Source organism: Muscardinus avellanarius, assembly GCF_963383645.1.
Source record: "Muscardinus avellanarius genome assembly, chromosome: 11".
In the NCBI taxonomy this organism is placed as follows: domain Eukaryota; kingdom Metazoa; phylum Chordata; class Mammalia; order Rodentia; family Gliridae; genus Muscardinus; species Muscardinus avellanarius.
Genome location: NC_137797.1, coordinates 86,032,593 through 86,045,269, shown reverse-complemented (window position 1 = coordinate 86,045,269; position 12,677 = coordinate 86,032,593). Strand labels below are relative to the sequence as shown.

The 12,677-nt window shown below is 42.4% G+C and overlaps 1 protein-coding gene across 1 annotated transcript; it reads left to right on the top strand.

Moving 5' to 3' along the window:
- Positions 1–1,133: 1,133 nt before the first annotated feature.
- RESF1 (retroelement silencing factor 1) lies at positions 1,134–10,643 on the top strand (the record flags this gene model as incomplete). The annotated part of the gene is made up of 3 exons (XM_080704932.1): positions 1,134–5,718; positions 8,876–8,953; positions 10,489–10,643. 3 exons carry the CDS (start codon positions 1,134–1,136, stop codon positions 10,641–10,643), a joined length of 4,818 nt encoding a protein of 1,605 aa, XP_080561058.1.
- Between the last annotated feature and the right edge of the window lie 2,034 nt (positions 10,644–12,677).

Genomic DNA, 12,677 nt, shown 5'->3' with positions numbered 1-12,677 from the left:
AAGAAATTGTTAATATAATAAAACAGGCTGGAGTAGTGGCACATGCCTGTAATTGCAGTACTTGGGAGTCTGAGACAGGAGGATTATAGTTTTGAGGCCAGCCTCAGCATTTTAGTGAGGCTCTCTGAAACTTAGTGAGACGCTGTTTAAAAATAAAAATAAAATAGGGTTGGGGATGTAGCTCAGAGGTAGAATGCCTCTGGGTTCAATCCCTAGTAACACATGTGCGCACGCACATACACAAGCAAAACAGGGACCAAGAATGTAGCTCAGTGGCAGATTGCACCTCTAGCCTGCTTCAATCTCTGTGTTTAATTCACTCAGCACTGTCAAAAGGGCAGTTATAGGGCTGGGGGTGTAGCTCAGAGGTGAAATGTCCCTGGGTTCCATCCCTAGTACCAAAAAAGGGGGTTATCACTTGGTTGCTGAGAGTCAATCTGCATTGTTGAGATTGAATCTCAAAGTAACGATCTTCCCATCTCTGAATTCCTGAATTGTAGGTGTGTACCACTACTTAGCGTGACTGCTATTTCAATGTAATAATGGTAGCTATGTTTTTATTTATTTACTTATTTTGAGGTACTAGGGATGGAACCCAGGGGCATTCTATCTCCGAACTACACCCACAGCCCTATTTTTGTTATTTTGAACAGGGTCTCACTGAGTAGCAGAGGGCCTCACTAAGTAGCTGAGGCTGTCCTTGAACCATGATCCTCCTGTCTCATCCTCCCAAATGCTGGGATTATGTAGGTATGTTTGGTAGAATGAATTTCTGTTACATATTGCAGACACTTTGATGCTATTTTTTTTTTACAAACTTGTTATTTCTCCACCCAAATAACAGATGCAGTTTGTCTATTCTGAAGTTTCAGTTAATTAATAAATTTATTTATTTATTGGTACCAGGGATGGAATCCAGGGGCATTCTACCTGTGAGCTATAACCCTAGCCCTATTTTTTATTCTTTATTTTGAATTAGGGTTTCACTGAGTGGAGTTTCAGTAATTTTGGTAGACATAGTTGTCAATTTTTCTATATTGGCAAAAGAGTAATTTAATAAAAGATTATTATTTCTTACAGATTCTTGACATTCAGAACAACAGACTTTTATCCTGCTATTTTATCACTCAACAATGAATTGGAATGCAAAACCAGAAAGTGCTCCGTTACCACTGCCACCGCCACCGCCTTATCCTCAAAGCCAGTTGTCTTTTCAGCAGTATTTAGTAAACCAACCTGCCACAGCATCTCAGGGTTCTTTCAGCTGTTCTGGAAGTAAACAAGAGGCATGCATGTATCCAAGTGGTTCAAATCCAGTTTCACAGCCAGTGTCGAATATCAGAAATTATAAAATTACTCCTCAAATCCCTGCTTCTGATATGCATAACAGAACATTTCTGACCTCACAAAGGTCAGGAGAAAGAATAACGTGTATAAGTGCTAACGGACCCAGACAAACAAATCATAATTTGCAAATGTCTTCAGGAGTCACGCAACATAAATGGCCAAATTCACCAATGAGGAATCCCATGCCTTCTCATACAGAGGCAAGTGCATGTCAGCAAACTGATTTTGTAACTAATGCACCCAATGTCTACTCTCAGCAGATCGTAACACCAGATGCCTATTCTGTGGAGTTGCAGATGAACCCCTCTGATTCTCCAAGAATTCCTGTGACTTTTCAAGGAAACCAGGGGCTTAACCAGTCACTCTCAGATGGACAGGTTGATTGGGCACAGGACTATACATTTAATGAACTAACTTACCCAAATTACAGACCACAGTCAAAGCAGTATTCTCATTTGCCACAAAGCTTTCCTCAAGATCCTCCTGTTCAGAAACCAAACATTCTGCCATCTCCGTCATTACACATTAAAAACAATCTGCTGCCAACTCCTGCACAGCCTCTGCTGCCAACGCATACAGCAGCTGTATCCTATCAGTGTGCACCACCAATGAACAAAAGACTCCGTCCTCTTCTTCCTTACAGCTGTGAGTACGGAAGGCAGCCTTTGCAAAATGCCCCGCATGTTAATAAACACTTGTCTGTGGAAGTTCCTCAGAGTCCAGAAATGCGCCCATCTGGAATAAGAAACGATTTCCTCAAAGACTTTCTACAGCATTGGCAAAACACTAATGAAAACCCCAGTGCAAATGGAAAGTTCTGCGACTTGAACGTAAACGCCAATTTCAGACAGCCTTTGAATGAACCAGTTAGACCTAATGGAGGTCATGTTCAGACTCTTGCTCAAAGTAATCAAGACAAAAGAGTGAATTCCTGCAACCCAAGTTCAAATCAAGTAAATGTTGCAAAAGAAAATCTAGTGCGGGATTTTAAGTCATTAGTAAAAATGAAAAAGAGGTTTTCAGACCTTGCAAGAAAAATTAGAATTAATAAAGATCTTTTGATATCAGCAGGTTGTAGTAAAACAGTAAATATCTCTTACAGTGAGCCATCTCAGCCTTCTCAGTTTCCAACCAAGGGGACGTCTGATAAAAGTGACAGTCATTGTTCCATGGAATTGCTGGCCACATGTCTTTCTCTTTGGAAAAACCAACCTTCACAAAAGACAGAAGAAAAAGCTTTAAAACCTTCAGAGGAAAAACAGTGTAATGATTTCAAAGCAAATCCAGCTACAGTTGGAATTTCAGAGTCTGCGGAAGTTCAAGAAAAGAATCCATGTTCAGATTATCAAAATAAAAGGGTAAAGCCATCCCAAGAAACAGCTTTGTCAGTTTTAATGCAGAATAATGACTCTAATTCCAGTGCAAATATAACAAAGGGAACAGAACTACAGGTTGCTATAGTGTCGCCTTTAATTCTTTCAAATGTTGAAACTTTGTCTGTCAAAGTAACACCTGCGGCTTTACCTGAAACAGGTGTGTATCCAGTGATTAAAGAAGGCAGTATTTTTAGTTTAGAAAGTCAACTAGCAGAAAATACAACAGTAACTGCTGCTTTGAAAGCTGATGGCAACAGAGTAGCCAGTAATATAACATCGAATGCAGGCTTTTCTTCGCTTGTTGAGAAGGAAAAGCAGAGTGAGCCTATCAGCTGTCATTCATTACACACACCTGGTAGCAATCAAGGAGAGCACATTCTAAAGGGTCAGCAAACCCTCTGTACATTAGAGGATGGTGCTACTGTGAGTGGTCACATGTTACAGATTGAAAATATTTGTTCTCTCGTGGAAGGTGATGTGTCCTACAATTCCCAAATAGCAAAAATATTCAACTCTGACCTTTTGAGAAACGTTGAGGCACCAGAACTTTCCCTACCCAATCAGCCAGTGACTGGACAAGAAAAGCAGCAAACAGATTGTGTCACTGAAAAAGACTTTGGTTTTCGGAAAGACAAGTGTGTACAGTGCACAGAGGTTCCTCAGGAAATCACTGGCCAGTCAGAGGCACCAAAACCTGCAGAGCCAGAGTCCTTTGAATGTACTGAGGCTAGCAGAGGAGTTCTAGAGGAAAGTGTGTCAGGGCAAACTACTGAAAAGGAGGGCACAGCTGATGCCTCTCTAGCAGCTGCACAGCAGGATCCTTCCCCTCAGGGGAGTGATCCGCCCTGTGATGCCACTAACAGGGGAGTTCTAGAGGAAAGCACATCAGAGCAAGCCACTGAAAAGGAACGCATAGCTAACGCTTCCCCAGCAGCTGTAGAGCAGGATCCTTCCCCGCAGGGAATCGATCCACCCTGCGATGTCGCTGCCCAAGACCCTGGCAGAAATGAGGCCCCTGAGGATGACACACCCATCTTATACCTACATGACCAGCTTTCGGAACTTCTGAAAGAGTTTCCCTATGGCATTGAACCTGCAAACACACACGGAGGTTCTAGAAACCTAAACATGACAGGCCAGATTTCAGAGGTTCAAACCAGTGGGAAAAGCAATCGGGACTCCAAGGATTCCACAGACTCTACCAACCAGATAAAAATTACAATATTAAGCTCAGAACAAATGAGAGAATTGTTCCCTGAACAGAATGAACCCTGCAGTGAGGACACACAGCAACCCGGTGATCCTGGTAAATTGGCAGAATCTCAAAAAGAAAAGCCTGTCACAGAAGTTGAGAGCCAGTGTGACTCACAAGCACCAACCAGACAAGAATACAGAGACGCAGTAGTATTGGACTCAGAAAAAGACACAGTCCATTGCTGTGCGTTGGGTTGGCTCTCGGTGATTTACGAAGGAGTGCCCCAGTGTCAGTGTAATTCCAGCAAGAACTCAAACTCAGAGGAAGAGAAAGGGGAGGTTCAGCCTTCTCTGCAGACCAACAGCTATAAACAAGTAGGGAGATCGTCTGCCGTTGAACTTAATAGTGTTTCAGATACCTTAAAAACACCGCTGGCTCAGATGGCTGAAAAAAGCCATCTTCCTGAAATACAAGGCTGCAGTATAAAAGAAACACCAAAACCAAAACAGAACACCTCTCTAAGGACAGAACAGGAATTAACTGGCCAGGCTTCCTCTAAGTATAATAGCAGTGATAAAAAAAATTCATCCAAATCAAAGCAGGACAGGTCACTGAAGATGGGACACAAATTGCAAAATCCATATTCATCTAAATGTGATGAGTCAGGTGCCATGCAGAGTAATAAAATGAAAAAACTGAAATTTCACAAGGTGTCTTTTCACTCCAGTGATAAAATGACAGTGTTGTGTGAACAAGCTTCCCAGGTGAGGCTGCAGAAGAAAGATGTACCACAAAACTCTCACCTGAAAGCCAAGACCAAAGAGCTACAGAGGAGGAATGGTTCCTTTGTGCATTCAGTATCACCAGAAAAGAAACATTCAAAGTTTAAGGTAGATGGCTCCCAAAAGAAACATGTGGAGAAAAGGAAGTTAGACCAAGGGAACATATTGGATATGGAGATAAAGAAAAAATATTATAAACAGGAGCAGAATAAAAATGTGGGAAGTGCACTCAAGTTATGTAAAGCCTTGTCAAACCCTAATGAAAGAGCCAGTGTTAAAGAAAAGATAGTATTGGATTCTAAGTCTTCAGACCCAAAGGGTAGTTCATCTAAATTTGCTAGAATTATAACACCAAAGGAATATTTACAAAGGCAGAAGCAGAAAGAAATGATGGGGAGTAAAGAAGCTCCAAAAACATGTGTTAAAAATGTTCCGGGCAGTTCTGAATCCATGAGGCCCAGCAAACATGCTCTCCAAAGCAGGAGCATTGGGAAATCTAATGAGAGACCAGGCAGCAGTGAGGAGGCATGTAAAGAGCCCCTGGGTGTCCTCACGAGCTGTAGTAAAGACCTCAAGCTCCACCACTCTGAGTCTAAGACATCTAACAGTTCGAAGAATGGCAAAGGGAAGGTGGATGGGATGCTGGCTGACAAAACATGGGTGGAGAAGAGCAAAGTAGATGCAAAATTAACCAGTAGAAGCAATGAGGTGGAGTTCCGCCCTGTACCTCCCCATGCAAAAGAACAGAGGAAGTCCTACCTGAACAGGGTTGGGTTTAAATGCACAGAGCGGGAAAGCATCTGTCTCACTGCATATGACAGCTCATCTCAGAAGCTTAAAGACAAAGAGAAGAGTGTGGAGAGCAAGCTGAAGCCTTCTTTTCCTGTGAAAGAAGCCACAGAAAAACCAGCCATGTTGGAGTTTAAATTGTGCCCAGATGCGCTGCTACAGAAGGCTCAGGCTGTGCAAGGAGGGAGTGAGATGAAGCCGCGGGCCAAGGAGCAGGCCCCCTTGCAAGGTAGAGTGGAACTCTTGGTACTGGGGATTGAGTCCAAGGACTTTCTGTGTAGCTATATCCCCAGCCCTTTTAAAAAATTTTTTAATGTATTCATTTAAATTTTTGTAGTACTGGGAATTGAACCCTCTTGAGCTACATCCCCACACCTGATTTTATTTCTTACTGCTAAGAGCCTCACCAAGTTGCTGAGGTTGTCCTTGAACCTTTGATTCTCCCGTCTCAATCTCCAAATACTAAGATTACAAGTACCTTTTTTTTTCTACCTCTGAACTACACCCCCAGCCTGATTTTATTTTATTAAACAGGATCTTACTGAGTCACAAAAGGGCCTAAGGCTGTCCACAAACTGTGATCCTCCTGTCTTAGCCTCAACAAATGCTGGGATTACAAGTGTGCACCACCATGCCTGGCCCCTGCTACTTTTTTATTTTGAAGCAGTATCTTGCTAAATTCCTGAGGCCCTCACTTTGTCAATTGCAGTGTGTGTGTGTGTGTGTGTGTGTGTGTGTGTGTGTGTGTGTGTGAGAGAGAGAGAGAGAGAGAGAGAGAGGGGAGAGAGGGGGAGAGAGAGGTGGGGGGAGCACAACCCAACCCAGGGGCATTCTACCTCTTGAGCTACACCCCCAGCCCTATTTTTATTATTTGAAACATGGTCTCACTGGGTTGCAAATGGCCTTACAAAGTAGCTGAGGCTGTCTGTGAACGGTGATCCTCCTGTCTCAGCCTCTCAAATGTTGGGATTACAAGTATGCACCACCACACTTAGATTGGGCAATATTTTCTTACATTTATTTTTTTCTTACTGTAAATTATAGTAAGAAATGTTAGGTAAAAATTCCAAGGTTTGTTGCTGGGTGCAGAAGAACACACCTGTAACCCCAGTATGTGAGAGGGCAAGAGGATGCAAGTTCAAGGCCAGCCTCAGCAACATAGTGAAACCTTGTTTCTTTTAATTTATATGATGCAGGGAATTTATTCCAAAAGCATTGTACCTCTGAGCTACATCCCCCAGTCCAATTTTATTACTTATATGGAAACAGGGTCTCACTAGGTTGATGAGAGTCTCACTACTTGCTGAGACTGTCCTCTAATCTGCAATCCTGTCTCAGCCTCCCAAATATCAGGATTATAGGTGTGGCCCACCACACCCAGCAAGACTATTCAAATTTTAAAATGTAGATAAGTAGCTCAGTGTTAAGAATGCTTGCCTGGCATGCCTGAGGCCCTGTGTTTGAAGACCCACTAAAAGAAAAGTGACACAACCAAGTGAAAAAATAGGGCCAGGATGTTTTTCAGAGGTAGAATATTCCTAGGTTCAGTTCCCATTACCTAAATAAATAAATAAAAAGTACAAGAGAAGTAGTAAGATTTGCCCAGTACACTTTATTTGTACCTGGAAAGCTATATTGTGGACTGCATTATTGGAGGAATATATACATAAGAGTGTGTATGTATGTATGTATGTATGTGTGTGTGTGTGAATGAATACTTGGAAGTTCCAAGGTTTATAACCTTCGAAAGTGTCTAGTGAACAAATCTATGAGTCTTGGTTTTGTTTGTTTTCTTTTAGACTTGCCAATTCAGGGCAGTTCTGGGAATTGAAATTTTAAGATACTGGGGGATATGTAATCATTAGTAGGGAAGTCCTGTTTTTTCACATTCAAATAGGTTCGTGTACCTGGGGGTAGTGGCATACCTTGGTAACCCCAGTACTTGGGAGGCTGAGACAGGATCACAGGTTCACAGCCAGCCTCAGCTACTTAGTAAGGCCCTTCGCAACTTAGTGAGACCCTGTTTAAAAATAAACTAAGATGGGCGTGTTGGCACATGCTTATAACCTCAGCATTTGGGAGGCTGAGACGGGTGGATCGTGGTTCGCGGACAGCCTCAGCTACTTAGGCCCTTTGCAACTCAGTGAGACCCGGTTTCAAAATAAAGAATAAAAAAAAAAAAAAATAAGGCATGGGATGTAGCTCAGATGTAGAATGCCCCTGGGTTTCATACCCAGTACTGTAAAAAGAATAAAAACATTGGCTAGAGGTATAGCTCAGAGGTAGAATATACCCGGGTTCAATCCCTAGCACCACAAAAAAAAAAAAAAGAAAAAAGGAAGGAAGGAAATAGGTGCATTTGTTATGTTTTTTTGGGGGGTGGAGGCACTGGAGATGGAACCAGAGGTATTCCAAGTTACATTCCCAGCTTGGTTTTCTTTCTTATTTGAAAATAGGGTCTTCTTAGGTTGCTGAAAGCCTCACCTAGTTGTTGAGGCTTGCTTTTTGTCTTTTTTATTTTTGGTGGTACTGGGGGTGGAACCCAGGGGCTTTCTACCTCCAAGCTATATTCCCAGACCTATTTTATACTTTATTTGGAAACAGTCTCACTAGTTACTGAGAGCCTCACTAAGTAGCTGAGGCTGGCTTCGAACCTGTGTGATCCTCCTGTCTCAGCCTCCCAAGCACGGGGATTACAAGCATGCGCCATCACGCCCGGCTTGAGGCTGGCTTTGAACCTATGAACCTCCTATTTCAGCCTCCCAAGTACCGGGATTACAAGTGTGTGCCACATCGCCCAGCCCCAGCTTTGTAGTGGAACTGGCTTACTAGATTGCTCGAGTGTCTTGCTATACTGCTGAGGCTGTCCTCGAACCTCCTGTCAGCTTCCCAAGTGCTGGGAATACAGGTGCAGCAACTCGCCCAGTTTTCCTAGGCCATTTCCTTCCTCACCACTCCCTCTCCCCCTTCCTTCCTTCCTTTCTCTCTTTCTTCCTCCCAAGGGTATTTTATCTCTGGCCTACACCCTGAACTTGTTTTATTTGTTTATTGCAGTACTAGGATGGAACCCACGACCATTCTACATCTGAGCTACACCTCCAGCCCAATTTTATTTCATTTTGAAACAGGGTCTCACTAGGTTGCTAAGGCTGGCCATGAACCTGTGATCCTCCTGTGTCAACCTCTGTCACACACTGGGACTACAGGGTGGACCACTGTAAAAGGCTCCCAAGCCCTTTTTAGCGGTTGTTATATGTGGATACATTATATCTTAAGTGCCTTTCAAAGTCTATTTTAGACCCATCTGATCTTCCTTTGTCATAATACTAAGAAAGGGTGCATAGCAGTATCTAAGGGACTAAAAATGAGTATTTAAATACTTGCAGGAATAAAAAGTACAAAAGAAGATTGGTTAAAATGTGCAACCATGAAGAGAAAGAGGCATGAAACCAGCCAGGAAGCAGGTAAGTGGGCTCCTTTTACTCACTTCTCATGTGATCAGCTTTGAGTATGGCAGCTGTTGTGGAGCTCGGCTTCCTCCATGGTTGTTTCAGTCACTCCGTGCTTGCTTCTCAGTGGTAGGAGGAGATGCTCCAGTTTTCTCCATCATGCCATGGAATCTTTTTTTTTTTTTTAATATATCCCCATTACATTGAGTTACCAAGGGGTTTATATATTTGTCCTGTATTGGACCAGACAGCAAATAGTTTAGGCTTTCCAGGTCTCTCATCTAACTGCTCAACTCTGACATTGTCCCAAGAAAAAGCCTATGAATGATCCGTAAGTAAGTAAATACGGGCCACATTCTGATTAAATTCTATTTACTAAAATGGGCATCAGGCTGGACTGGCCTCAGGTCAGAATTTGCTAACTTCTCCATTAGGTGATTTGCATGCTAATTCATTTAATCCTCAAAACAAGGTAGGCAAGGGTATTTTCATTTTTTTACATGAGAGGGCATATCATTTTGTTTAAGGTACACTGCTAGTAACTGAATTAAGAACCTGAATCTAGTCTTTAAATCCCATTACGCGGGACATTTGATATTGATTTATTTATTTGTTTTTGGTACTGGGGGTTGAACCTAGGACATTTTACTACTGAACTATATCCCTAGCCCTTTCTACTTTTGAAAGAAAGTCTCTACGTTGTCCAAGCTGGCCTGGAACTTGCCATCTTCCTGTCTCAGCTTCCCAAGTACTGAGATTATAGGTATGTGTCGTCATGCCCAGCACCACAAAAATGTAGAGAGGCATTGGTGATGGATGGATAGAGATACATATGGAGAGGGAGAGCATGTATGGCTCTGGGAAGGAGTGCAACATAGACATGAAGAAATGAGGCTGGGAGAACGAGCTAGCTACAAAGTGAGGCAGAACAGATGTCATGAACTCCCTGATGGCCGTGACAAACCTTAAACACATGTTTAAAGTTTGGGGGATGAATAGAGCAAGTTGTGAGCTCGAAGGGTATCATGGAACAGGAGCAGGTGAACAAGCTGTAAGTGGAAGAATCTCACTGTTCTGTATCTTTTGTATAATCATTACTATGTAAACAAATACATTTTCATGAGTGGAAAAACAGAACTTAGACCTTTTATGAAAAGCTAATTATTCATTCACCTGGGGAAAAATTAATAAACTCAAGCCTTTGTATATGCAGCTCAACTACTATGAATTAAAAAATGGTCGCAAAGCTGGGCATGGTGGCACACGCTTGTAATCCCCGCACTTGGGAGGCGGAGACAGGAGGATCGCGCAGCCTGCCGCTCTGGCTTAAGAGACCCTGTTTCCAAATAAAATATTAAAAATAGGTCTGGGAGTGTAGCCAGAAGGTAGAAGGGCTTCCAGGAACCCCAGTACCAAAAAAAAAAAAAATTAAAAGGGCTGGTGGTACAGCCTGGAGGTAGAATGTCCCTAGATTCAACCCCCATACCAATAATAACAATAATGATGATAAAATTAAGAGTAACAACTAAGTAACATTTCTGTTTTCTTAGTTGGTAGTCCAAGACCTAGCAAGAGAAGTGCGAGTGCGGATGGGCTGGAGAAAGTACAAAACCCGGCGAAAGATTCCAAAGTGATGTTTCAGACCTACAAGCAGATGTACCTGGAGAAGAGAAGCCGGAGCCTGGGGAACAGCCCCATGAAGTGACCACAGGCTTGCTGTATGGTTGCCACCAGGGATTCCTATCATTTCTGTTCAGAATCTTGCTGAAAATAACTCAGGACGATCACAGGCTCAACCAGAGCCTGATTACCAACTAGTTTCTATGTCTTACTAATACTGCTTAGTTAAAACAGTTCCACAACTTTGTGTTAGCAGGAATAAGAAATAGATGGCATTTGTCTGTAAAGACATTGCTAGCCTGTGTTTGCTGTTGATTTAAGAAGGTTTAGACTTTATTTTGGCAGTGCTGACTATCCTTCTGAGTCCTCAGTTGAGGTCTTGGTTTATTTAACTTGAACTGTAAATAATGTTTTTTCTAAGATACAATAGCAAAACTTTATTCAAAAGTGCCCACTGTGAATGTCAGAGTATATTCTTACATATTTTATACCTAATTGTAAAAATTTTTTTAGGTGTCTTGTTTATTACTTCTTAAAACTGAGCACAATTATTGCCTAATGTCTTAATGTTACTTTTCATACCTGAAATAAACATTTATTTTTTTTTAAAACTGCTTTTAGAATCATCATGACTGTCTTCTGGTTCTCTATCTTCACAAAGGGAAACCTGGGCGTCATGGCTCAGGCCTATAATCTCTGTATGTAGTGTTAGACTGCGAGAGTCGCCCCTTCCCCAAATAACGGAGAACTCACCAAAGGATGTAAATCACATGCAGAGTTTATTAAAAACTGGTATACCAGGGTCGAAACTCCTTCACGAGCTTGGCTGTCAGAGGAATTGACCCAGCAACTACCAGAGGTCCCCCCCACCGAGCTAGCCTTCAGCCTCCTGATAGCCAGCAAGCGGTCAGAGCTCGACCACGAGCCCACTTCAGGCTCTACATTTGTAGCCCCAGAAGGGCATGAACATACATCATGACCTGTCAGGTACTAAGGCTCATCGTTAGGGCCGTTATTTCCTTTGTGCAGGGTATGTGCCCCCAGATCAACCTTTAGTCATGGCTGGGAAAACCAGATGTTTTGCTGTCACAGCCTGTCTACTGATGGATAAGGATGTGGCAGAGATAATAGGTTGACCTCGAGGCTGACCTCAAGGTTTAGGTTTGAATGTAATACCCAGATGTTGGCTTATAAGGGTTATGTAGGCGTTTTCAATCTCCGGGAAGCACTTTCTTTGTTCTCCCAGACAGAGGAAAAAAAATTTTAAACAATTCAAGACAATTCTTAATAGTAAGACAAGTAACAAGTAGGGGGTGAGCAAGCCAGGTTACAGAAGCAAAACTTGCAATGGTTAAAACAATTCTTAATAGCAGAACGCGTAACAGGAGATGAGCAAACTAGTTTTATATCTATATTCCTAACTATATTCTAATGTCTTACTTCTACAACAGAGCCTATTCTTAACGTCTTAATTTACAACCAAGGAAGGGCCTTGAGGTATCATACTCTTAGAGGCTAAGACAGAAGAATCACAGGTTCAAAGGCAGCCCTAGCAAATAAACTCTTATCAGCCTAATGAAACTGTTTCAAAGTAAAAATAAAAAGCCTGGCATGGTGGTGCACACTTGTAATCCCAGTACTTGGGAGGCTGAATTGGGAGGATTGCAGGTTTGTAGCCAGCCTCAGCTACTTAGTGAGAGGCCTTCCACAGCTTAATGAGACCCTATTTCAAAATAAAGAATAAACTGGGCATGGTGGTATGTGTTTATAATCCCAGTATTTGAGAAGTTGAAACTGGAGGATTGGAGGTTCAAACCCAGCCTTGGCAACTAAGCAAGCCCTCAATAATCTGGTGAAACCCTATTTCCAAATTAATAAAATAGGCTGGGGGTATAGCTTGGAGGTAGATAGAATGCCTCTGGGTTCAATCTCCAGTACATACATACATCCAAAGAATAAAAATATAGGGCTGGCAGAATTGCTCAGAGGTAGAATGCCCCTGGGTTCAATCCTCAGTACTGCAAAAAAAAAGGGGGGGGGATACATTTTGGAAGATTGTTTACAACTTGAAGTGCCACTGAATTGTGGTCGTTTTCAGATGGCATTCAGATGAGAGGGC